Below are 26,644 nucleotides of genomic sequence, written 5' to 3'. Positions count from 1 at the left end.
TGTAGCTGAATCTCTGAGATGGTGCTGTAGCAAAGAGAAAGTTTAGGATGAAGACTCAATTTTGGAAATAGTACATGTGTGTTTACCAGTCCTTACCAGCTTCACCGAATATCTGCTGGGTGTTCTGCAGGACACTGCTGCAAACACCTGGGAGACAGCAGTCTGTGGGTGGTGGCATTCCCTAAAGGGACACAGGCTGTTTACAAGAGGAGTGGTGATAAGCTGCTGGCTATAAACAGTGTGAATGCATAGAGAGAGGTGGCTGCAGTTAACACTGGTGAAGAGGTAAAGAGACTGGGCCCACAGTGGCTTTTGAGGTCTGTAATATGTGCTTTATTTTTAAACAAAAGACCAAAGGAAAGGGGCAAACACATCTCACTGTACAGGAAAATGTGGCTTTTTCTTGACTCAAGTTGGGTGAGGACATAGGTTATGACCCTTTTCCTATCCTAACTGAGAAAGAAGAAGGAGTACTTAGTTCCAGGCTGCTGTCAGTAAAAGGTCCACCCTGTGAGGCATGTCAAGGCTCTGCTCACTTGCTTGGTTTAAAAAGGTCACATGTAATAGGGCACTGGCCCTGTGTCCTCCTGTCAGAGCAGCTGAGGACCAAGTGTGGTAGACACTGGGTTAGGTCTGATTCGCTTGCTCACTGTGTTCTGTTCTTGTCTCATCTCTCCTCTTGAGCAGTGAGGGTTGATCATGCAACTTGTCTGGCTGGGGAAGGGGGCCCAGCTAGCAAGGAAATGTACCTGCCTTCACAGCTCCCTGAGAAAAGCAGGCCCTTCTAATGTGAATGCCTTCAGAGCACAGAGCCAGGAAGGCCAGGCTGAGTCTTGGCAACAGTTAACATGAAGCCAGACCTTTGGGCTGGACCCTACACAGTGGCGTTCAGGGACTGAGCTCTCTAGGAAGAGCAGGACGAATGAAGCCGAGGGCAGGTATTCCATGCAGAAAGGGCTCCAGCAGGATCACCTGTGCATTCTATCAGATCCACACAGACCCTGAGGCCAGGTCCCCTTGGGGAGAAAGGGTGACCCACAGCTCCACTGCAGGGCTGGTCGCTGAGTCTAGACAGTACTGAGCATATTGGTTTCTTTGGCTTCTTCAAGGTGGAAACAGTTGGCTTCCGTTTAATGAAGCAGAAGGGAAACTTGGGAGACAGCATCCCTTGAGTGTCCTGTAGAGACCAGCACTTGCTTAGGCTGTTTTCAGCCAAGGGCAACAGGACAAGGGCTCATGGAGAATAGAGTGCCTTGAGTTAGGCATGGAATTCAGAGGGCAGGATGTGGGTAGTGGAGCCAGAAGCCTGAACCTGTAGTGGGAAAGGGTGGGTGGGCTGTGAAGATGAATAGCACCTCAACTCCTAGGACCTCTTACTCATGAGCCCCCAATACCAGGTTTACACAGTGTCAGTAGGGGTCCATGATACTGGGAATGATACTGAGGGACTTAGAGAATTGATGTCTGAGTTCCAGACTGGATAGGACAAGACTAACCTGGCTTCTGATGCCTCCTGACCCAGACTCTGACAGGGAGGAAAAGGGGCCCTCTTTCTCTCCTTCCTTCCTTCCCCACTTCTTTTTTGCCCTGACCTGGAGATTCCTCCCTAGCCATTGCCTCACACAATGCCACCCAGCAGGGGCCTGAACTTTCTCCACCAGAGGACTCCAGGGACCTACTGTCAGTGTGCACCTGTGTGCTGGCACAGAGTAAGATCCACCTGCCCCAGTGCCCCTGCAGGTCACTTGGCACCACCTTGACAGTACACAGACACTTGGCTGATGGCCATTTCAATTGATTAGTATACCTACATCATCATGCACCTAAAAAACTATCAGCAATCAGCCCTGAAAGCATAGGAGCCAAGCAGATAGAATGAGGCTTGATGTCTGAAAGTCATATCCAAATTACAGGTCAGAGCCGAGAAATTATTAGCTCTTTGGCCCTAGGGTAAGTCATGTTGCCTTTTTGAGCTTCAACTAAGCAATCAGAAATGAAAGAACCTCTGCTTCCCCTGATGGGAAACTTAGGATATTGCCCAGTGCAGCTGGGCTCTGAGCAGCAGGAAGATGGTCCCTCCTGAGATGGTTAAAGACAGGCAGAGCTTGAACCTACCTAACTAGTTCTTAGAGAACACACTGTGCTAACTTTACAGCTAGGACAGTAGCTGGGGAAACAGCAAGGTGGGTGCATGGCATAGAGGTGAGCACATGTGACCATGAGGGGGAGGAGCAGGAGCCAGCACAGACAGAGCCATGCTCACTTGACAGAGTAGATAGTGCTGGGAGGAAGCCGAGTGGCCACAATTCACAGATTGAGCTGTCTAACCAGAAACATTGCAAGGCCAGGGTATGCAGCTGAGGAGCCATGGGACCAGCACCCTAGGGTCCTGCCCCTGCTTCCCCAGCCAAGTTGGTCTCATGGCCTGGCCAGGGTGGCCATCCCATCGTCCATAAGAGGTTTTCCAGAATCACTTCTGCTGTTTTAATCCTTTCTTTCCTTATAAACTTTACAGTCATGCTGGATGTAGTGGCTCACCCGGCATCCCTGCACTAGCAAGGCTGAGGCAGGACAATTGTTACAAGTTTGAGACTCCCCTGAGCTACAGTTTGAGACTGTCGCCAGACTCTCCTCTGCTCTCACTCCCTCTAACAACCAGCTTGCTGATGTCAACTAAAGACAGGGAAACAAGCTGGCATTTTGATTACAAGTTCATTGAGTCTGTGGATAATAAATACTATTTATTTTTCTCCTAGTATAAGTCTCGTCCTGTTCCCCACAGACAAACCTGAGTTCAGTCCTGGTACCCATGTTGAAGGAGAGGACTCACTCCTACAAGTTGTCCTCTGACCTCTGTGGTGCATGTGCACACACCCACACACACTGTAGACATACATACATACATACATACATACATACATACATACATACATATACATACATACATACAGACAGACAGAGACAAAGACAGAGACAGAGACAGACAGACAACAACAACCAAACCCTGCAGAAATAGAAAACAGAGTAGAAAATTAATTCTTTTATGTTTTGGGGAGACAGTCTTACTGTGAGGTTCAGGCTACCCTCAAATTTGCAATTCTCCTGTCTCAAGTCCATTTCTGATCGTTCCAGTACATCCATGGATTTCAATGACCCATGGATGTTATTATGTTGGAGCCCATCTGAAATTCTGGATTGTTCTTTTTTTTCTCCATAGAGAGCTTCTTGCCCCTCCCAACAACACCTCGCCTAGGGGATTCCCTGATCCTCCCTTGTGGGACTGATGAGGTGCCCAGTTATATCGCACTCCCTGCTGAGGGGTGATCTACCTGCCCTGGGATTGTAGAGACTATTTCTATCTCTGGCAAAGTGGTATGCTGCAGGACTCACCCCGTTCTTAAGATGGGGTCACAGAGGGTAGCCCAGAGCTTTGCCAGGGCCCTCTCCTCCTGGGCTCTGCTACATTCTTCTTCTCTCTCCAGCCTGTGAGGTTGCAGGGAGCCCTGCTTTTCAGACACCATTAGCAAGAGTCAGGGGTTCAAAAGAGGCCCTTGTTATTTCTTAGCTCCACGTGCTCCCCTGCAATCCTTCTTGGCTTGGTTCTCCAAGGCCGACCAGTGGATGTTTAAACTGTCTCTGTGCCCCAGTTTGTTGTTTGTGGAAAGAGAGTTAAATCTTGGACTTGCTTAGAAAAGCCCAAAGCACAACCCAGTGCCCCTTTTCCTGAGACTCCTGCCATTTGTCAGCGGGCCAGGGACACAGGGATTCAGGCTTTGGACCTCCTTCATGCTGGTGGCCATCTGAGAACACGGGGTGGCAGGTGAAGCTACGCAGTAGTCTCTTATTACTCATGGACCCTGGATCTGGTTGTGGGGTTGGAATTATTTTTTTTACTCTCCTCACTAATCCCTGCTGTTTTCTTTCCACATCCAGTTTCTGTTCCTCTTTTCTTTCTACCCTGTGGGGAACAAAGCCATGGCAGCAGATAGGCTCCACTTCTCACTGTGGACCCCAGTGACCTGTTGCTCACTCCAGACCTGAGCAGTCATAGGGAATAGGGCCTGTAGGGTACCCCTAGATGTGTGGGATGGGCGCTTGGGTACCAGCACTCCCCGGGTTTAGCCTAGCCCCAGGGGCCTTGGCCGGAGGAAAGAGGTGGTGTAGAGTGAAAAATTATGAAGGCCATTTTATGAAATATGTGTAGATTTTTCCACCTTACAGAACTCGGAACTAAAAATAAGATTTCAGGCCTTCACATTCCAGGTGAAGGACACTTGCTGGATTACATTCCTGAAGCCTCACCCAAGGCAGGAAAGAAAGCATTCCTGACTACAGATAAAGATGCTATCACCTAGGTGGGGCCATAGCCCTATAGCCGGAAAAAGTAACTCTAGATCATTTGGGCTAGATTCTCTGAAATGTTCCACTGTTCTTGGTTACCCCTCCCTTGGTCTTCCTAGTGCTATGTTCAAAATTTGTAAAACAACCAATCATGTGTAAGCGCGCGAAAATGCCTTCCTCCCCCCACCCCATGCTAATAAAAGACCCTTTAACCTACCACACGGGGCCAAAAACCCTGCTCTTGGAGCTAAAGAGCTTGTCGTTTTTGATCGCCTGCTCCTCCCCTAATAAACCTCTGCTGATTGCATCCAGGTATGGTTTCTTGTGATTTTTGGGTGGTCGCGATTCCGGAGGTTTGAGGAAGGGTCTCCCGAGTATGGGGGTCTTCAGTGGTATGTTGGTATGTTAGCTGGGGACATGGCCACTAGTTAGTTATGTGGCCACAGGCATCGTGCACCTCACCTGTGGAATGACTTAACCCTCTCATGGACTGGGGAAGCCAGCAGCACTCTTAGCCTAGCCTAGGCAGAGCTCTCATGGTTGGAAGGCTGTCCTGAAAACCTAGGACTTTCTGAGGGACCACAGTTCAAGACAGAGTGGGGAAATAGCTCTTTCTTCTGTGCCTCTGGCCTAGGGTCTGTCCACTGTCCACACCTACCTTAATTAAGCCCAGTGACCCATCAGGAACTCTCAACTTGTTGCCCTGTGGGGTAGCCAGGTCCCCTCTTCCCAGGGACAGTCCTCTCTCTATTTGATTTGGATTTGATGAGCTGCTGAGCTGGGAGACTGCCTGCAGGTAGTGGATAAAAACCTGGGCTCCTGCTGGGGAATTCTGGTTTCTGGGATTCCACACCCCTAGGTTTGAGGATTTTCTACTTGCATTCAAAAGAGCTGTCAGGGTTTGAGCTTTGTAAGTCTCACCAGCATGTGAGCAGATCATGACATATGGTTAAGCCTTGTCCCCATGGCCTTTGAGGGCCTCACCCATCAGGTGTCAAACAGATCAGCCTCTTGTGTCTCCTTTGTGTTGGTCAAATCAACTATAGCCTCAGGCCCAGAAGCCACCTTCTGGAACCTTTGTATGTAATATAAAGCCCCCCACCTGCACTTTTGAACACAGAGAGTGTCTCTCTCTGTCACTCTTCTCTGTCTCTCTGTCTCTGTCTATGTCTCTGTCTCTGTCTCTCTCTCTCTGTCTCTCTCTCTCTCTCTCTCTCTCACATCTTCATATCACTTGGCCCAGTATACACAGACCCTTTCTAATGAAAGTGATGGACTGTGTGACATACACTAGCTGTAAGACTTAAAGGCTCTGAGGAGGTTTGTCTGGGTTAGGAGAGCTGGTATGGAGGGCTTTGTCATTGAGGCATTATGCAACCCAGGAGCTCTGGCTTAGCCTTGTTCTCAGATGTACAATCTCTGCTGTGTGACCTCATGAAAATGGCATACCCTCAGTTCCCATTACTGTCAAATGGAGACAACCCAGTAGATGCTAGTGTCCTCAGTAACCATGGCCCAGTTTCTGAGAAACGTGTGTGTGTGTGTGTGTGTGTGTGTGTGTGTGTATGTGTGTGTGTGTGTGTGTGTGTGTGTGTGTGAGAGAGAGAGAGAGAGAGAGAGAGAGAGAGAGAGAGAGAGAGAGAGAGACAGAGAGATGGGGGACTGTTAAGTTCTGTGCTTCCCTTTACTTGGCCACCTCCAGACAGGAGGAGGAAATGTGGAACTTGCACATGGGAAGCAGGCATCCCATCCCACTCCTGCACTGAGGTGTGCTTGTGCTCTGCTCTCACAGGGAACTCAGGCTTCAGAACTATGTCCCAGAGGATGAAGACCTGAAGAGGTGTCGGGTCCCCCAGGCCAAACCAGTTGCAGGTACATGGACCTCTTTTCCTTCAGGCTCCTTCCAGTCACCCTCAGAGAAGAGGTACCAAGTCAGAGAGAGCCATCTGGGGCATTCACACACCTTCTCAGGGAACATACATAAAAGGGTCAGGAGGGCAGGGAGGAGGCCCCTTGTACCTCCAACCTGGAGTGGGCCACAGGTCCTCAGGGCATGAGGAGTAGAAGTGACCTGAGATCCTTGGGCAGCAAGGCAAGATGGTGAGTCCTGTATTGCTGGGGAGAGGGGCAGAATGAAAGACCCCAGAGAGAAGCTAACCATAGAGCCTCAGGGGACAACCAGCAGCAACACAAAGGCCAGAGAGAGCCTTGTCCAGATTCCCCACTCCTTTGACTGAGGGTGACAGATATAGGGTGAAGAGGGAACCTCCTAGTCACAGGAGCAGATTTATCCTTGGTCCTGAAGGATCTGGCTTCGTTTGGTTTTGAGACAGGGTCTCACTGTGGAGCTTACTTTCTGGACCAGGCTGGCCTTAAACTCACAGACATCTACCTGCCTCTGCCTCCCAAGTGCCACCATGCTTATCCAAGAATCTTAGTTTTTAATTCTTGATACCAACTTTCCATTGTGCAAGTAATGAATGAGTAAATACCTCATCAAAAATTCAGAAGTTGCCCTATTGTTCGTTGCTACTCCTCTCCCTGCCCCATGGAGTAGTGGCCGGTGGCATGGGCACCCCACAGGGTGGGAGGGTGATGAGAAACTGGCCCTAGGCCTCTACCAGGAGGCTACCAGAACTTAAGTTTGGCAGAAGAAAGGAATGTCAGAGAAACACATCCCTGGTGACAGGTCTGAAGGCTGTCCACGTTGTTCCGTTTCAGGCATCCGTCCCCAGAAGGGGACACTCAGAGAGAGACCTAGGGACTTACTGGAGGCAGGAGGTGCCTGTCATGAGTCTGAGGTGGGATGAAAGGGAAGATAAGGCACCCAGACTCCAGCCATGCCAGACCTAGAGGCCATCCCTAGGACCTTCCCTTTTAGTGCCATAGCTCCCATGGACACAGGCTCCTCCCATTTTGTATCTGGAAGCCTGAGGCCCGGGCCTTGTCCACTCCAGCTATAGCCTGCTCTGTCCCTTTCTGGGCCCTGGGGTCTGCCTTCAACCTAGGAGACCAGATGTCTTCCAGGGTTGCTGCTGAGTGGTGTCCCTCCTCTTCCCTGGGGCCCTTTTGGCTGTTAAGTCTGGAGGAACAGCTCCCACCCACCAGGCCTGTGTTGTTCTTTCCCCCTCTAGTGGAGGAGAAGGTGAAGGAGCAGCTGGAGGCTGCAAGCCAGAGCCTGTCATTGAGGAAGTGGTGAGTACCTGGGAGGCCCCTCCCTGCTTGTGCTGCTTCCTTCTCTAGCTGTCTCTGTTCCCACCCTACTAACTTCCTTGCCTGCCTGCATTTTTCTGCCTCTATGCCCAGTCTCTGCACTCCCTCTCAGGCTGGGCCTTGGCCATGAAGCATTGTCTCCTCTCTCCCTAGGACCTGGCCAACCTGCCATCTCGGAAACCTGACTGGTGAGTGTTGTCCATGAAGGCTGGCACAAGCTTTTTGGGGAGGTGATGGTGTTTGGTGCATGTCAGAGGCCTCGGCTGGGAGGACAGCCAAGGACAGATAGGGAATAGGGACAAGCACTGCAGGCATAGCTCTGCCCAAGAGAGTCAGGGATGAGGGCTAAGTAAGTAAGGCATGAGACATGGGCGAGGGTAAAGTGCTGAAGAGGGGCCCGAGGGATGAAAGAGCAGGCATCCTTTCGAGCCTCTTCTGTAGGGGGCAAAACTCACATACTCTGGGGGCTCCGACTTAGCAGTGCACCCCTGTGTGCTCAGGATACCACAGTGAAGAGATGGATGGGCAAGCAGATAGGGCTTAGGCCTCTGTTTTCACTGTGAAGTAGGGAACCCAATCTCTTCAAGCCTGGAAGCCCCTCTGAGTGAGCTGAGAATATGGGTGAGGGAAGGTGCTGTAGGCACGTTTGTTGGTGCCTGTAGATCTGTGGGGTGGGTGACAGCACCTACCACAGTGCTTTAATTTGATGAAACAGCCATGAGGTGTATGCTGAAGGAACTCCAGAACTAGAGAACTCAGGCTGATTTTAGGAATTCTGGAAGCCCCAAGAGTGGGGGTGGGAGGCTGTGGCCAGAGGGGGAATAGGGCTGACAGTTGGCCACCACAAGTTTCTCTCTGATGCTGACTTAGGGGACATAGAAGGGGGATCCCACGGAGCCAGCCACCATTCTGTTTCAGTCTTCTACCTTGACTGAGTGTGTGGTAGGCGTCCCCTTCTCTCAGTTACCTCGGTGGAGTTAGGAAGGCTGATGGATGATAGGGTCCAGAAAAGCAGAGAAGGTAGCATCATGTTCTCCCCAGAGCAGCATCTCAGGCAGGATAAATATCAAAGCCCTGCAGGAAGATCCCAGGGCCACACCATGCTAACCCTTAGCTTCTGCATTTCCCCTCTCTCCTGATGTAGGGATCTGAAGAGAGATGTGGCTAAGAAGCTGGAGAAGCTGGAGAAGCAGACCCAGAGTGCCATTGCAGAGCTGATCCGTAAGTGCACTCTGGCCAGTGGGGGCCTGCCCTTGGAGCAGTGACTTCATCACAGACCTTTTCCACTTGTCTGCTCTCTCTCCATCCAGGTGAACGGCTGAAAGGCCAGGAGGACAGCCTGGCCTCTGCAGTGGCTGCCAACATTGAACCAGAGGCCTGTGACTCCGACTGACATGTTTTCCTATTTCATCTCTTCAGCACAGACATCTCCTCTGATGTAAACTGTGCTTTTTAACTTCTATAAATAAAGCTTTCTTTAATAGAGTCATGTCGCTTCTATTTTTCTAAAGACAGGCAGAGTTCTTGTAGTTTTGACATCAGAGAAGACCTAATAGGGGCTGGAGAGATGACTCAGGGTTTACTGACTTCTCTTCCAGAGGTTCTGAGTTCAGTTCCCAGCAACAACCACACGGTGGCTCACAGCCATCTGTAATGGGATTCAATGCCCTCTTCTGGTATTTCTTAAGACAGTGAATGTGTACTCAGACATTAAATATATATATATATATATATATATATATATATATATATATATATATATAGAGAGAGAGAGAGAGAGAGAGAGAGAGAGAGAGAGAGACAGAGAGAGAGAGAGAGAGAGAGAGAGAGAGAGAGAGAGAGAACCTAATAGTAGTCCCAGTACACAAGAGTTTAGTAACCACTGACATTATTTTAGGAATTCTTCCAGGATCATTGTTAAGAATTAAGAAATCATCTATTTGTAGGGCGGTGGTGGCCCACGCCTTTAATCCCAGCACTTGGGAGGCAAAGGCAGGTGGATTTCTGAGTTCAAGGCCAGACTGGTCTACAGAGTGAGTTCCCGGATGGCCAGGACTACACAGAGAAACCCTGTCTCAAAAAAACTAAAAAAGAAAATGAAAAGAAATTGTCTATATAGCATCACAAGACAATACATCTTCATTGTTCTCCAGAGATCTCCTCATTAAGTAGGGTTAATACCTAGTGATAGTTACATATATTTAATAACCAGAAACATATCAACAGCAGGAATCTTTCCTAAAAATGAATTTCTGATGGGCCTTACCTACTGTAGTTCTGTCATAAATTAGAATCCAAAGTGGACCCATCTCGGGAATGTCACCTGCTATTTTCTAGCTTCTCCCAAGTTGGCTCCTGACAGTTTATTTTAGGGCTTCCTCTCACCCTAACTCATGAAGTGTGCTGGTCCATGTGTGTTGTGTTCCTTCCATATGGTGGCCCAGCTTTGGCAGACAGTGCCAAGGACTTAGGTCATGCAGTACAGTGCATGTGCACACAGAAGTTAGGACACCCAAACAAAGTAAATATAATCATTCAGATGACAGTTTTGAATCTCCGTGTGGCTGCAGATAACCTGGAATACCAGCAGTCGAGGGAGGCAGGGGGATCAGGGGTTCAGATCATCCAGCTACAGGCCAGCTTGAGGCTAGCCTGGGCCATAGAACCTTGTCTCAGGAAGTAGAAAGAAGGTGGTTGTTGGGGTTGGGGCAGGCAAGAGAAGAGAGAAGAGAGAGGAGATGTAGGGAAGGGAAGGTTTAGAGGCATTTCATGTGTTTTGCCTGAGTGTATGTTTGTAACTGTATCTTTGCCTGGTGCCCAAGGAGACCAGAAGAGGGCATCAGATGCCCTGGAACTGCAGTTTCAAATGGATATAAGCCAAGGGTAATTTACAGCCATGGAAGCTGAACCAATAGCCCCCAAATAAGTGTCTGTTTTATTCTCAGCAGAATAAGCAGTGCTATCCCTCTTTACACAACAAGAATTAGATGTAAGAGCTGATCAGAAACCCTGAAAATCAGCTCAGAGTGGGGTTACACACCTGTAAGTCCAGGTCTTTTAGATTGAGGCAGGAAGTTGAGGCCAGTCTGTGCTATAGACAGATGCTCTCAAAAGAGAACAGCCTAACCCCAGGTTGAAAATAAGGGACTAGCAGATCTCTGGTGAGCACAGGATTGGCAAAAAGCAGCAGAGACAGCTGGGGTAACCTCGGTGCAATGGAGACTTAGACATGTGTTTTCAGCTACACTGATGTGCTGGGTTTGGGGATCAGGAAGGTTGGCACAGTGTGGTGGCAGACAGTGAGACCACTTTGGCCAGTAGTGTGTGTTTCCTCTGCCCCTTAGTGTCCTGGTGGACTGTTACACGTGTAGGCCAGGTGCCAGGCCAGGAATTTCATAGGATCACAATAGCTCATGCACACACACACACACACTTAAAACCATTAGGGCTACGAGTCCCTTTGTGTGTCTTCCACCAACCCCCTGCTTCACCTTTCCATGGTGGCACCTGCATTCACCTCCGGTCCCATTCACCACACTCACTGTCACTTAGCTGGCCATTAATATATCAGGGCTTCCACAAGCTTCAACAGTGTAAGGAGGCTAGGGGGATGAGAGTGATCTAAGCCAGGCACGTCATCCATTACTGAAAGAAAGGCAGCAAGCCAGGCTTGCCCAGGGATGTGGGAGAGAGACATGGCTAATACACTGGCATCTTTTGGAAAGATCAGTAAGGTTGACTGCTGAACAAGACTGATATGGAAGACATAAGACCCAGGGATGAGATGAGAGTGTCATAGTCCACAAACATCCAAATATAAAGGCACATTACAGATTCAAGCGTGACAAAGGCTAGAGAGACGGCTCAGGGGTAAAAGTTAGTCCTTGCTGGGCAGCCCAGACATCCTGTGCTGGAGTCCTGTAACCCACGCAGAGGTGGAAGAATGTAATCCACAGAGTTGGCCTCTGACTTCTGTGTGTGCGAGTACAAGTGCACATGTGTACACACACAGACACTCTACCCTCCAGACTATACCCCCAACACCAGGCTAACTGGTAACTTTAGATCCTACTCATGTCCCAAGTTAAACCTCATCACATCCCCAGGAATTATCACCCTAAGAGAGCTGAAAGGCTGGGCCAAGTCAACAGCACAAGTGAACCCTGCCCATAGTCAAGTGAAGTTCCTTAGAGCTGGAACAGAGTCAGTCACAGCAGGATGGGCTGGCCTCCAGCCTGCTACAAAACTGAGAGACAGGACATGCCCCATGGGAGTGCCTGACTCTGGTCCACTTTCCACCTACCCACCACACTGGGCTTCCCACCCCAGCAAAAGATGGTGAAGGCACACAGGTACTGCTTCTCTGAGAAAAAGGCCATGAAGATGAGGCTGTGCAAGTACAGCCCCTCCACCAGAATCCAGTAGTTGTTTGCCAGGAAGTAGAGGAAAAAGGTCACGACGACTAGGCAGCCAGCCTAAGAGACCAACCAGGGTTAGTTCCAGAAGGTAGAACCTGCATCTTATAGGCAAGGTTTAGTTTTCATTGGGGTGGAGATTTGGGGGGGGGGGGCAGAAAGTTCACTCAAGGCTGCTGGGTTGGGACCAATGTAGTCCATAACTCTGTTTAGGAAATAGACTCAAGGAAGGGGGCAGAGAAGAGACCCCTGAGATGGGGCATCAGAACTTTGAGACTGGATTGGAGATGTCTTCAGTCCTTATGGCAAAGTTCCCTTAGGGATGCAGGGGGAGGAGGTGGCCTCCCTCTGTAGGTCAAACACCCTCTCTCTAGGCTACGGCTGAGTCACACCCCTCTCCATCCCCTATCCTACTGATCCCATCTAGTTCTAGGGAATCTGGTTCTATGTAAGAGCTCTGTGTTTCAGAGAGGTTTTTCACCATTCTAGGCATGGCTTGGCTATCTTTTTAAAAAAGGAAGTTGGCCCAGCCCACCCTGCTAGGAACAAGCACCCTCATCAAAGTTCCCAGACAGCCCCAAGCCATCTAAATCAACTAGAACACTGTGCTTTGCCTGCCATCTGTAATGGGCCACACATATACTTTTTAACAATTTTTCCAATCCCTCTGCACTCCTTACACACACACACACACACACACACACACACACACAGACACAGACACACAGATACACAGACAGACTCACACACACACACAGGGAGAGATAGAGAGAGAGAGAGAGAGAGAGAGAGAGAGAGAGAGAGAGAGAGAGAGAGAGAGGAGAGAGAGAGAGGTGCATGGTCATGTCTGGGTGTGAGGGCTCTGGTGGGCAGGCAGCACTTTCCTGGGTCCAGGATGGTAAGGATCACCTGAGCCTGCTGACTTTCCCCTGCCTGATCCATCTCTTTTAGGCCTTCACTCTGGCTGGGTCTCCCTCTATTTATTGAGCCCACTCTAGGTAGCCTTGACTGTCCTGGAAGTCGCTATGTAGACCAGGCTGGACTCAAACTCAGAGATCCATCCACCTGCCTCTGTCTCCCAAGTGTTGGGATTAAAGGCATTCACCACCACTGCCCTGTGCTGGTCAAACTCTTTCTATACTGTGGCGCTTATTTGGCCCTGGTTGCCGTTTGCAGGATCCTAGGCAGGGAAGGCAGCCTGACTCTGATTATGTTGCAGCTCCAGAAAGGGATGAGTGATCATTCTTGAGTTCATAGGAAAAGGCCATGCAGCCAGGTCTCCAACTCAGCAGGTCTGGAGTCCAACCAGAGAGTGGAGAGCAAGGCGTAAGAGCAACCACTCATCAGGTGAGTTTGAGGTGCCACTGGCTGCTGCTGTCTGTAGAGCAGAGAGAGGATGACCTGAGAGTGAGATGGGATTGAGAGTGGCCAAGGCAGGTTTCTGAGTGTTTGTCTGGTAGTGGGGCTTTAAGAAGAGGTTATCCTATGTAACCAGACTGAACCCGACCCCATAATTTTGATGCCTCAGCCTCTGAAGTGCTGGAATTACAAACATGCACCATCTCACCCGGCTCAGGGAATGTTTCTAAAGGCATTTGCTCTTGAAGAATTGGCACAAGTGGATAAGGATGGCTAAGTATTCCAAGAAGGCAATCAGGAGAGGAGTGTGGAGGTTAGGCAAAACCAGAGCAATGCACTCCCTCTATTCTCTTCCTCTAAGGTCTGATTGCTCTTGCTTTTCTAGGAATTTGGTTCCACTTAAAAATTAACTGCCCCAGGACACATCCTGGGAGGAGCACATTCCTTAGTCCAAGGACACCTGCTGGATTACCCTGCTGGATTAACATTCAGAGGAAGCAGGGATTAACATTCTCAGACCACACCTGCAGGTGGGGAAGGCCCTAGGCAGGTAGACACATTCCTCAGGAGGAATCAATCCTCAACATTTACAGACAAGGGAGGTCCTTGCCATCTCATTCCCCAAAGACCAATCAGTTTCAAAGTCACATTGTTCCACCAATCATATTGTGCCTAGTCACTGTTTAGTCCACTCCGTAAACAGTATAAAAACTGCTCTTAACTTCAACTTGAGGTTCTTCTTGGTTCTTCTGGCCTGTATGCAGAGAACTCCAGTGCACTGGGTTATTATTATCATCCAACCTCAGGTTATTGCAGCGAATCCGGACGGTGAGAGTTTCTGGGGGAGCGTGTCCCCTGGTTTTAGATCTTTAAGTCCAACACTTTCTCACTGAGTCTGCGTGAGGCCAGAGCAGAAAAGGAGGGGGGCCTCTGCAAAGATGGCGGCTGCTCCTGCTAGTGTGTGCCAACTTGAAGAAGAGGCGCTGATGCGGAAAGAACGGCTGAAGGCCCTCCAGGAGAAAGCTGGGTGCAAGGACAGGGGAGATGGGAAGCCACAGCGCAAGAGGCTCAGAGATGTGGAAGAGGAGTACAGGGAACCCAGGTTTCAGAACTATGTCCCAGAGGATAGAGACCTGAAGAGGTGGCAGGTCCCCCAGGCCAAACCAGTTGCAGTGGAGGAGAAGGTGAAGAAGCAGCTGGAGGCTGCCAAGCCAGAGCCTGTCATTGAGGAAGTGGACCTGGCCAACCTAGCACCTAGGAAACCGGATTGGGATCTCAAGAGAGATGTGGCCAAGAAGCTGGAGAAGCTGGAGAAGCAGACCCAGAGAGCCATCGCAGAGCTGATCCACGAACGGCTGAAAGGCCATTAGGACAGCCTGGCTTCTGCAGTGCACACCACCATCGAACAAGAGGCCTGTGACTCTGACTGAGATGCTTTCCGTGTTTCATCTCTTCAGCACACACACATCCTGTGGGAAGGTAGTCTCAGACAGGGATGGGGTTAGGCTGACCAGCACTTCTGGGTCTTGAGAACTGAGCCAGCCCACTGAGTCTCAGCTTCTCTTGGTTGTGACAGTTCATCTCCCAGGGCATTCCACTACCCCGAGTGGGTCAAAGCTGCGATCTGTACATATGTATGTAAAGAGATCTTTGTAAGTTCTGGAAATAAAGCTGCATTTAGTAGAGGCGTGTCGCTTTCAGTTTTTTTTTTTTTTTTTTTTTTTTTTTTTTTTTTTGGTGCTCGGGGGGTTGGACTTGGGATGCAGAAGTTTTACTTACTGTTCTTACTCCTGGGTAGGGCCAGCCTAGGTGAGCCTGGAGGGGTGGGCAGCACCAAGGTTGACCTTCTGCTCCTAGTCTCTAGTCAGACTCAGCAGTGGTCGCCTCGGAACCCTTAGATCACAGATATAGAGACTGGGATTGTCCTCTTAAGACCCCTCATAAGGCCTTGCAGTAGTTTGTGCCAAGGAAGGAGAGAGTCCCACATGGTCCTCTGGACCCCTGCCAGTATGAGAGTGAGGAGGCTGCACTCTGAAGAACTTCACAGAGAACATGGAAGGTTAGAGGCTATCACACTGCTCTCCCTGATCCTGCACTACTACCAGCCATGCATCTCTTTCCTCTCCCAGTCAGAGCTATGGGTCAGTTCTACTAGAGATCAGGCTGTGGTATGCTAGGGTTTAGCTGTGATCTTGGAGCCTGGAGTAAGCTGTGAGCCTCTGTGTTGATTCTCTAGTTGACAGCCTGGAAGCATGAAGCTGATGTAGGTATAGCCATCTGGAGCTCCTCTCTGGGAAGATTACACCTGCAGTTTGCAGGGCCAGCCCCTGCGGACTTCTTTCCTGTTCTGGTTCTTCTTGAAGCAGCAGAGTGAGAGGAACTTCGAAGGGGGTGAGACTTGGTCTTAGGAGATATTTAGGGTTGTTGTGTAATAATTGAAGGCCCCCATACTCAGGAGACCCTTCCTCAAGTCTCAGGGAATCACGACCACCCAAAGATCACAAGAAACCATACCTGGATGCAATCAGCAGAGGTTTATTAGGGAAGAAACCTGGCAGCCAGCAGTGTCACCACGCACTCTCGAAGGAGTGGGGTTCCACCCCAACATCCAGTCTGTGGAGGGTTTTAAAGTGAAAAACCACAAACCAGGGGAGTGGGGAGGGGGTTTGAGGGGTTGCCAAGGATACAGAACATAAGAATAGCAAAACATTCCAGAGAAACCCACCCTGAAAGGTTAATAGCCATGTCACTGTGTCCCACCTTCTCATTTACCAACTACTTCAGATTAACTATCTTCACTTCTTCCTGCTATGGCCCCACCTAGGTGGCTAGCATCTTTTTTCTGTGGGCAGGAATGCCTTCCTGCCTTGGGCCTCTCCCACCCACAGCTGGGTCTACTGCCTGAGGCTTGATTCAGGTAATAGTGTCCTCCACCTGGAATGTATCCTGGGGTAGTGAACCCTTACATTCAGTTCCGCATTCTGAGACCGGCATTTTTCTGCCCAGGTCTAAGGGCAAAGAAATCTACACATATTTCATAAAATGGCCTTTATAATTTTTCACTCTACATAATAATAAAGCATTTACCTATCTAAGTCTAAGTCACTTTGCTACTGTAGCTGACCTACCTTGGAGGCCAGAAACTGCAGTCTCTGGCATTCAACACCTCAATGTAAAACAGCAGGCTATTAAGTAAAGGATTAATTGTTAGAGCTTTTCCCCTTTTGTGGGGAGCCTGCAGATATCATCCTTGCAGCCATCTTTAGCCATATACCCCAACAAGAGTCTTGATTATAACAGCCTACATTGCTGAGCACATTCTGATAACATCTTGTTTTAGATACCCAGGATCTTCCCTTGGGTGTGTGAGACTTAAAGGTGTGTTACTTAAGGGTGGGGCTTAGAGGTCAGGTTTAGAGATAAGGCCTGAGGGCATGACTTGAGGGCGAGATTTAGAAGGGAGACATATAAAAGGCAATAGGCAGACAGAAGAAAGCTACAGAGAATTGGGCACTTGGAATAGGCACATGAGACTTGAGACTGGAACTTGGAGGCACTAGGGACTAGAAACTCAAGACTTGGGACTTGGACTAAGAAGAGAGACTGAAGGATAAACATGATTGAATCACACTCTGTCTGGTCTCCGTTCCTTGCATCCATCCATCCTCTCTCTCTCTCTCTCTCTCTCTCTCTCTCTCTCTCTCTCTCTCTGTCTGTCTCTCTCTTTTGCTGAACCCCAACCCGTGTGGACTGGAGCAGCTTGGGGCAGTGTGGGCTCTCACACTTTAGGCCCCAAGGCTTTTGGCAGTGCAGGTTCCATCATTGATAGTGTGGTCACCGACATTTTGGCCCCCAAACGTGAGGCATCTCGGGCCATGACACCCTTTGTCTAGATGCCTCTTGCTGGTCAGGCTAGGGGGAAGGTTGGAGCAGTGAACTCCTATTGAACCAGGGGAAGAGAGTCAAGCTAGGAGGAGGAGATACTTTTACATAAGCAAAGATGGAATAAGCTCATATAAATTCATATTCATAAGCTCATATAAATTCACAGATTCATGCATGCACACTTATACGTTTCCATTCTAACCAGTGAGGCCCAGTTTGCATATGTTCTCACAATTACATATTTAACCACACACACATCCATACTAACATGCATTTGGAGCAAAAGACCAAGCACCAGTGCAGAAAGAACTCACTCATTCTGGATGAAAAACGAGCTTCAATCTCTATTGCACAGAGAAGGAAAAAGCTTCTGCCCTTTTATTGCTAACTGAATTAAACCCAAATCTGTAAGAGAAGAAAGCTTTGTTCTCTTTAATATGACTAAGCCTGCCTTGCTATTAAGAAAAGACCTGTTCTGTCCCATGGGCAGGAGAAGCCTGCCTGCTCTTTCTGCTCTCTCTGGAGCTTCCTCTGTTCTCCTCCTTCCCTTAGAATGCTGCATATTGCTCTCTTAGTTTTTTAAGTTGCCTTATAGTTTATGAGTTATTCCAGTCTGCATTCTTGTCCTACTCCCTCCTCCTGCTCTGATGTCACAGTGATGTCCTTACTCTTAATACCATTGCTCCCAATGGTATGCCTTTACTTCTAAGTTCTTCTTGTGTTCCGTTTTGTCTACAAAAGTTCTCCTCAGCTCAGTTCTGACTCTTCTGGTCGTCCTCAGCACATAGCCATCTTTCAGAATACATGATCATATGGTATAAAAAGTTCATCACAAGTTTACACATAAATAAGTTTACAACAGAGAATGTTTACATGCATAGACATTAGGAGTAATTATCTGGCCAGACATTATCTGTCACATTATCTACAGGGTCATGGAGAGTGAAAAACAGTAAGTTATTAGTGAAGCTTTGTATAGAAAAACCCAGTCAATATTTTATCTTCTGTCCTTGTGCCTATAGTAAATTGTAGTTCCCTTTTTATGACCTTTGATTAATGGTTTTACAACCTCTTGGAATGTGCTCTGAGTAGTAGGTGCCTGCTTGCTATCTCAGAAGCAACTAACTCATGACACTAAAGACTGGCAGAGTTCTCCTTGCAATTTTGACATCAGTGAAGACCTAAGAGGGGCTGGAGAGATGGCTCGGCAGTTGAGAGCACTGACTGCTCATCCAGAGGTCCCGAGTTCAATTCCCAGCAGCAACCACATGGTGGCTCACAACCATCTGTAATGGGATCCAATGGCCCCTTCTGGTATTTCTTAAGACAGTGAAGATGTACTGGCATACATTAAATAAATTTAAAAAGAGAGAGAGACAGAGAGAGAGAGAGAGAGAGAGAGAGAGAGAGAGAGAGAGAGAAAGTGTGAGAGAGGAGGACCTAATAGTAATCCCAGTATAAAAAAGCTTAAAAATACTGGCATTATTTAGGAAATCTTCCAGGATCATCATTAAGAATTAAGAAATCACCGGGCAGTGGTGGCCCATGCCTTTAATCCCAGCACTTGGGAAGCAGAAGCAGGCAGATTTCTAAGTTTGAGGACAGCCTGGCTTACAGAGTGAGTTCCAGGACAGCCAGGACGACACAGAGACACCCTGTCCTGAAAAACATCCTGTATTGTCTATATAGCATCACAACATAGTACATCTCCATTGTTCTGCAGAGATCGGCTCAAAAGTTTGGGTTAACACATAGTGATTTTTACATATATTTAATAAAAACAAAAAAGCATATTAATAGCAGAAATCTTTCCTAAAATGAATTTCTGATGGGCCTTGCCTACCCTAGTTGTGTCATAAATTAGGATCCAAAGTGGACCCATCTCAGGAATGTCACCTGCTAGTTTTTAGCTTCTCCTAAGTTGGCTCCTGACAGTTCATTTTAGGGCTTCCTCTCCCCCTAACTCATTCAGTGTGCTGGTCCCTGTATGTTGTGTTCCTTCCATACAGTGGCCCAGCTTTGGCAGACAGTGCCGAGGACTTAGGTCATGCAGTAAAGTGTGTGTGCACACAGAAGTTAGGACACCCAAAAAGTAAATAAAATCTCTCAGATGACAGTTTCAGATCTTCGTGTGGCTGTAGATAACCTGTAACACCAGCAGCCCAGGGAGGCAGGGGGATCAGGAGTTCAGATCATCCAGCTACAGGCCAGCTTGAGGCTTGCCCAGGGATGTGGGAGAGAGAAATGGCTAATATACTGACATCTTTTGGAAGGATCAGTAGGGTTGACTGCTGAGCAAGACTGATGGAAGACATAAGAACCAGGACTGAGATGAGAGTGTCATAGTCCACAGACATCCAACTACATAGGTACATTACAGATTCAAGTGTAGCAAGGGCTGGAGAGATGGCTCAGGGGTAAAAGTCAGTCCTTGCTGCACACCCCAGACAACCTGTGCTGGAGTCCTGGAACCCACGCAAAGGTGGAAGAAGTGACTCCACAGCGTTGTCCTGTGCCTGTATGTGCACAGGCATACACGCACAAACACTATAAGCTCCAGACTATACCCCCAACCCCAGGCTAACTGGTGACTTTAGATCCCACTCCCATCCCAAGTTTTACCTCATTGTATCCCCAGGAATTATCACCCTAAGAGAGCTGAATGCCAGGCCAAGTCAACAGCACCTCATGAACCCAGCCTATAGTCAAGTGGAGTTCCTTAGAGCTGTAACAGTCAGTCACAGCAGGATGGGCGGCCCAGCCGGCTATAAAACTGAGACAGGACATGCCCTGTGGGAGTCCACTTTCACCCTACCCACCACACTGGGCTCTGTACCCCAGCCAAACATGGTGAAGCCCCACAGGTACTGCTTCTCTGAGAAAAAGGCCATGAAGATGAGGCTGTGCAAGTACAGCCCCTCCACCAGAATCCAGTAGTAGTTGTTTGCCAGGAAGTAGAAGAAAAAGGTCCTGGCCACTCGGCAGCCAGCCTAAGAGACCAACCAGGGTTACTTCCAGAAGGTAGAACCTGCATCTTATAGGCAAGGTTTGGTTCTCATTACTGGAAGAAGTTAGTTCTCTCTAGGCTGCTGGGTTGGGACCAATGTAGTCCATATCTGTGACCAGGTAGACTCAAGGAGGGGGCAGAGAGGAGACCCCAGAGATGGGGGATCAGAACTGTGAGGCTGGATGTGAGATGTCTTCTGTCCTCATGGTAAAGGTCCCTTAGAGATGCCGGGGTGGCCTCCCTCTGTAGTTTAAACAGCCTCTGTCCAGGCTATGTCTGAGTCACACACACCCTTCCCCATCCCCTATCCTACTGATCCCATCTAGTTCTATGGATTCTGGTTCTATGCAAGAGCTCTGTGTTTCAGAGAGCTTTTGACCCTTCTAGGCATGGCTTGGCTATCTTTTCTTTAAGGAAGTTGGCCCAGCCCACCCTGTTAGGCACAAGCACCCTCATCAAAACTCCTGGCTTGCCTCACACCATCTAAATCCACTAGGACCCTGTGCTGTGCCTGCCATCTGCAAAGAGAAACCCATATTTATTTTTAGCAAATTTTCCAATCCCTCTGCCCTCCTTACACACACACACACACACACACACACACACACACACACACACAAAGGTGCATGGTCATGTCTGGGTGTGAGGGCTCTGGTGGGCAGACAGCACTTTCCTGGGTCCAGGATGGTAAGGATCACCTGAGCCTGCTGACTTCCCCCTGCCTGATCCATCTCTTTTAGGCCTTCACTCTGGCTGGGTCTCCCTCTATTGAGCCCACCCTAGGTATCCCTGACTGTCCTGGAAGTCGTTATGTAGATCAGGCTGGACTCGAACTCAGAGATCCATCCACCTGCCTCTGTCTCCCAAGTGTTGGGATTAAAGGCGGTCACCACCATTGCCCTGTGCTGGTCAAACTCTTTCTATACTGTGGTGCTTATTTGGCCCTGGTTGCTGTTTGCAGGATCCTAGGCAGGGAAGGCAGCCTGACTCTGATTATGTTGCAGCTCCAGAAAGTGATGAGTGATCATGCTTGAGTTCATAGGAAAAGACCATGCAGCCAGGTCTCCAACTCAGCAGGTCTGGAGTCCAGCCAGAGAGTGGAGAGCAAGGCTTAAGAGCAACCACTCATCAGGAGAGTTCCAGGTGCCACTGGCTGCTGCTGTCTGTAGAGCAGGGAGAGGCTGACCCCAGAGTGAGATGGGTTTGAGAGTGGCCAAGGCAGGTTTCTGAGTGTTTGTCTGGTAGTGGGGCTTTAAGAAGAGGTTATCCTGTGTAACCAGACTGAACCCGACCCCATAATTTTCATGATGCCTCAGCCTCTGAAGTGCTGAAATTACAAACGTGCACCACCTCACCAGGCTCAGGGAAAGTTTCTCAAGGCATTTGCACTTGAAGAATTGGCACAAGTGCATAAGGATGGTTAAGTATTCCAAGAAGGCAATCAGGAGAGGAGTGTGGAGGTGAGGCAAAACCAGAGCAATCCACTCCCTGTATTCTCTTCCTCTAAGATCTGATTCCACTTGCTTTTCTAGGAATTTGGTTCAACTTAAAAATTAACTGCCCCAGGACACATCCTGGGAGGAGCACATTCCTTAGTCCAAGGACACCTGCTGGATTACCCTGCTGGATTAACATTCAGAGGAAACAGGGATTAACATTCTCAGACCACACCTGCAGGTGGGGAAGGCCCTAGGCAGGTAGACACATTCCTCAGGAGGAATCAATCCTCAACATTTACAGACAAGGGAGGTCCTTGCCACCTCATTCCCCAAAGACCAATCAGTTTAAAAGTCACATTGTTCCACCAATCATATTGTGCCTAGTCACTGTTTAGTCCACTCCGTAAACAGTATAAAAACTGCTCTTAACTTCAACTTGAGGTTCTTCTTGGTTCTTCTGGCCTGTATGCAGAGAACTCCAGTGCACTGGGTTATTATTATCATCCAACCTCAGGTTATTGCAGTGAATCCTGTCCGTGAGAGTTTCTGGGGGGAGCGTGTCCCCTGGTTTTAGATCTTTAAGTCCAACACTTTCTCACTGAGTCTGTGTGAGGCCAGAGCAGAAAAGGAGGGAGGCCTCTGAAAAGATGGCAGCTGCTCCTGCTAGTGTGTGCCAACTTGAAGAAGAGGCGCTGATGCGGAAAGAACGGCTGAAGGCCCTCCGGGAGAAAGCTGGGTGCAAGGACAGGGGAGATGGGAAGCCACAGCACAAGGGCTGAGAGATGTGGAAGAGGAGCACAGGGAACCCAGGTTTCAGAACTATGTCCCAGAGGATAGAGACCTGAAGAGGTGGCAGGTCCCCCAGGCCAAACCAGTTGCAGTGGAGCAGAAGGTGAAGAAGCAGCTGGAGGCTGCCAAGCCAGAGCCTGTCATTGAGGAAGTGGACCTGGCCAACTTAGCACCTCAGAAACTGGATTGGGATCTCAAGAGAGATGTGCCCAACAAGCTGGAGAAGCTGGAGAAGCGGACCCAGAGAGCCATCTCAGAGCTGATCCACGAAAGGCTGAAAGGCCATTAGGACAGCCTGGCCTCTACAATGCACGCCACCATCCAACAAGAGGCCTGTGACTCTGACTGAGATGCTTTCCGTGTTTCATCTCTTCAGCACACACACATCCTGTGGGAAGGTAGTCTCAGACAGGGATGGGGTTAGGCTGACCAGCACTTCTGGGTCTTGAGAACTGAGCCAGCTCACTGAGTCTCAGCTTCTCTTGGTTTTGGCAGTTCATCTCCCAGGGGTTTCCACTACCCCGAGTGGGTCAAAGCTGCGATCTGTACATATGTATGTAAAGAGATCTTTGTAAGTTCTGGAAATAAAGCTGCATTTAGTAGAGGCGTGTCGCTTTCAGGTTTTTTTTTTTGTTGTTGTTGCTTGGGGGTTGGACTTGGGATGCAGAAGTTTTACTTACTATTCTTACTCCTGGGTAGGACCTCTGTTGTGGCTTTCTGTTTCTGCATTATTGGACCAGGATCCCATTCAACTTTGGGGAGCAAGAGGAGAGAGGGAAGAAATGGAAAAAAGCAAGTAATGGAGGGGTGTGTGAAGGGAAGAATGTGAGTGGTTGAGGCAAGGGATAATAAAATGAAGACTCACAGAATTCTGGAGCAGAACTGGCACTCACCCTGGTAGGTTTCTTGGTGACTGCCACATATAGGCTCACTGACCTTGAAGTAGGGGAGTATCCATCACATCTGGACATCTCAGGATGAGAATAAATGAAGCTCTCGTGGCCTGGAGGAGGCAGTCTTGGGAACCGTGCAGTCCCATAGGGACGTCCCTTCCCTGTGGTGGTCGCTATCACTGCTGTTGCTACTGGGCCTGGGGTTGCCTCTAGCCATCTCCCAGACTCTCAGCTACAGGGAGGCTGTGCTCCGTGCTGTGGATGCCTTCAACCAGCAGTCCTTGGACACCAATCTCTACTGTCTCTTAGACCTGGATTCTGAGCCCCAAGGGGTGAGGCAGAGGAAGAGCCAAGTTCTAATCAAAGGCACCTCCTTTCAGTGTAGTCTCTCCTTTCCCCAGGAGACTCCATAAATCTGTGTCTCCTTTCAGATCGCCAGCTTTTGGCCTTGGAATACCTGCTGTGGCACAAGATGCCTGGGACTTCCATTGCAGGGACTGGGGTGGAATCTTGACCCTGGGAATTAGCCTTTTGATTTTTCTTTAAGTTTTTCCATATCCAATGAGGGACACTACCCTAAAGTCCCTAAGGTTGTGCCTGATCCTCGAGTCCCTCTCTCTTTCCAGAAGGGGAGCTGCCTGAGGGCTGATCTCATTCACTGGGAGGAGGGTGAGGGAGAAGGGGGCTCATTTTTCCTTCCCTCTGTACCTCAGCACTAGCTCCTGTCTCAGCACCCAGCATGTAGTGCTGGAGGGTCACCCTGTCGGTGCATGTTAGGAGACTGATCCTTCAAGTTTTGAGAATGGGCCTGAGACTAGTCTCCCTACTTTCTTCCCTGACAAGGATGAGGACCCAGATACTCCCAAGTATGTGAGGTTCCGAGTGAAGAAGACTGTGTGTGCCAAGGCAATGCAGCAGATACCTGAGCAATGTGCCTTCAAGGAACAGGGGGTAAGGCAGAGGGGCTGGGGGTGGGGGTCCCTCTTGAGGAACTAGTCAAGGAGTCCCAAGGGAATATTTCCATCCAGTGGACTAGGGTTTAGGGGTTATGGCAAATTAATTCCAGTTTGACCATGGTTTTTCTCTTCTAAGGTGGTGAAGCAGTGTATAGGGACAGTCACCCTGAACCCGGCCTCAGATTCTTTTGACATCAGCTGTAATGGGGTGAGTGGGATGCAGGGGATGGTGAGGGGATGGAACATGGGTTATCCTGCAGACCAGTTAGTCCCTATTCCTACCCAGAGCAGAAGAGAGCTCCCCTCCATCCCCTTGGCTCCTCCCTTGAGCCTGAACTTCAAGACTGTCATTCCCTGGATATTCTGAGTCCTGCTAAATTGAAGTTCAGAGCATTCTCTTAGGGTAAACTTTCTCAGACCCTTGGGAGCCCCTTGCTATTCCTAGGCTCTGGGTTCTCATCTTTTATTGGGGTTAAGGATCCAACTGCATGTTCCAAAGGCTGAATAGGGTCCAGAGGTTCTTGGAGTATCCCAGAAGTATGGTCTAGGTGGGGAAGAATCTTGGGTGGCCCTGGAACCAGCCCCACAAGGAACCCATTTCTTCCTGGTACACAGCCTGGTATACAGCCCTTTCGGTTCAAGAAAGTTTCACGGCTGGCTGGACTCCTCCGGAAAGGTGGGGAGAAGATTGGTGAAAAGCTTAAGAAAATTGGCCAGAAAATTAAGGATTTTTTTTTTCAGAAACTTGCACCTGAGACAGAGCAGTAGTCCTGCCTTGGCCTGTTTCTGGATCCCTAAAATAATAAACTTGGTAAAAGAAACTTCTCTAAGTGGCTTTTGTATTCATTGTCTTTACCTGTGGAGGCTTTCTGAGCACATGTGTGTGCTATAATTTTATGTTCTCTATGTGTGTGTGTGAGAAAGAGGAAGGTAACTGTCCATTCAGGAGGTGTATATAAGTCAGCAGGGCAAGAGGTCCACTTTCAAAATGTTTATAGCCAGGCAGTGGAGTATTCATGTTTAATTCTAGCACTTGGAGGGGCGGGGCAAAGGCAGGTGGATCTCTGAGTTTGAGACCAGCCTGGTCTACAGAGCAAGTTGCAAGATAGCCAAGGGCACACAGAAAAGCCCTGTCTTGAACCGTCCCCTCTCCCTCCAAAAAAAGATTTATTAGTTGGCTAGTGATGGTATATAGCACTCGCAAGTGAGAAGCAGTTGGATCTTTGGGTTCAAGGCCAGCTTGGTCTATAGAGTTAGCTCTAGAACAGCCAGAGCCAACCAGAGAAACTGTCTTTTTATTTATTTATTTATTTATTTATTTATTATTTTGTTTATTTGTTTTTTTGTTTGTCAAGACAGGGTTTCTCTGTATAGCCCGGGCTGTCCTGGAACTCACTCTGTAGACCAGGCTGGCCTTGAACTCAGAAATCCACCTGCCTCTGCCTCCCAAGTGCTGGGATTAAAGTCGTGCACCATCACTGCCTAGAAGGCTAGAAGAGATGTCAGATCTCCTGGAACAAGAGTTACAGGTAGTTGTGAACTGCCAGATGTAGATGCTGGGAACTAAACCCAGGGTCTTCTGCAAGAATAATAAGTGCTCTTAACCACGGATCCGTCTCTCCAGCCCCTAAACATTCATTTATTGCTTACCTACATTTGACCTAATATATGACTGTCAGGTAAAATATTTTTAGGAATGGTGGTGGTGGTGCACATCTTTAGTCCCAGTACTGGAGAGGCAGAGGTAGGCAGATCTCTGAGTTCTTATGGTTTTCAAGTCCCCTTGGCCACTGTAAGACCTGAGTGGTCTCAGGGGTTTCTTTAGGTCTGTGGCTCTAACCACAGCCTCCACACTTCCCTGGGTCTGAAGCTTGGTATTCAGAAGGCTCGTAGAACCCACAGGTGACCAACATTTTGACTCCATCTGGTCACCTTGGGGCAAGTGTCTAGCTCCACCTGTGGTCCTGTTGGCATTCAGCCAAGACTCTTCATATTGACTCTTCATAGTCAGTACCAGGAACCACCAGTTCCTAGAGCTGAACTTCATGCAGACATTCCTCTAGGAAGAGTCACAGAAAACAATGTCCTAGTGAGCTCAGAAAAAGAGGAAGTCAAGACAACCACACCCCAACAGAAAAACTCAACACAAAAGACACAACACAAACCATCACCAATGGCCTGGTACCAACCAAACCACTCCCTATAAGGGAGTTGGGACTTACAGCTTGGTTCTTGACTAAGGGTCTTATCCTCAGAGTGTCTGTCAGAAGCTCTTTCATTGGACACAACTTTGAATCCAATAGTTTTGATGTGTTCCTTGTATCTGGCTGTGTCTATCTGGAACTGC

The 26,644-nt window shown here is 48.9% G+C and overlaps 2 protein-coding genes, 1 long non-coding RNA gene and 2 pseudogenes across 3 annotated transcripts in view; 4 read left to right on the top strand and 1 right to left on the bottom strand.

Annotated features, from left to right (window-relative positions):
- Positions 1-9,039, top strand: part of LOC117693229 (coiled-coil domain-containing protein 12-like) — a 75,378-nt gene extending 66,339 nt beyond the window's left edge. The window contains exons 3-4 of the mRNA XM_076917398.1: positions 8,699-8,775; positions 8,865-9,039. Coding sequence (XP_076773513.1) covers positions 8,699-8,775; positions 8,865-8,947 — 160 coding nt within the window. The 3' untranslated portion in view covers positions 8,948-9,039. The remainder of the gene's footprint in view (positions 1-8,698; positions 8,776-8,864) is intronic.
- LOC117725058 (uncharacterized) overlaps positions 1-26,644 on the bottom strand; it is a 156,807-nt gene that overhangs the window by 41,827 nt on the left and 88,336 nt on the right. The gene's annotated exons all lie outside the window — the stretch shown is intronic.
- Positions 14,267-14,698, top strand: LOC117693723 (coiled-coil domain-containing protein 12 pseudogene; annotated as a pseudogene).
- LOC117693785 (coiled-coil domain-containing protein 12 pseudogene) lies at positions 22,307-22,797 on the top strand (annotated as a pseudogene).
- On the top strand, positions 23,545-25,118 carry LOC117693689 (cathelicidin antimicrobial peptide-like). Its single transcript, XM_034484409.2, has 4 exons — positions 23,545-23,673; positions 24,185-24,292; positions 24,434-24,505; positions 24,913-25,118. Exons 2-4 carry the CDS (start codon positions 24,251-24,253, stop codon positions 25,063-25,065), a joined length of 267 nt encoding a protein of 88 aa, XP_034340300.2. The 5' UTR covers positions 23,545-23,673; positions 24,185-24,250; the 3' UTR covers positions 25,066-25,118.

The sequence above is a fragment of the Arvicanthis niloticus genome, chromosome 21 (assembly GCF_011762505.2).
Source record: "Arvicanthis niloticus isolate mArvNil1 chromosome 21, mArvNil1.pat.X, whole genome shotgun sequence".
In the NCBI taxonomy this organism is placed as follows: Eukaryota; Metazoa; Chordata; class Mammalia; order Rodentia; family Muridae; genus Arvicanthis; species Arvicanthis niloticus.
The sequence above is the reverse complement of the archived record's forward strand: the minus strand, read 5'-3'. Positions and strand labels throughout refer to the sequence as shown.

What these genes read in the sequence shown, in the direction of transcription:
- LOC117693689 (XM_034484409.2), top strand. Translation starts at nt 24,251, where the DNA reads ATGCAGCAGATACCTGAGCAATGTGCCTTCAAGGAACAGGGG. An exon ending in GTGCCTTCAAGGAACAGGGG is followed by an intron (nt 24,293 to 24,433) that starts GTAAGGCAGAGG and finishes TTCTCTTCTAAG; the next exon opens with GTGGTGAAGCAGTGTATAGG. An exon ending in TTGACATCAGCTGTAATGGG is followed by an intron (nt 24,506 to 24,912) that starts GTGAGTGGGATG and finishes CCTGGTACACAG; the next exon opens with CCTGGTATACAGCCCTTTCG.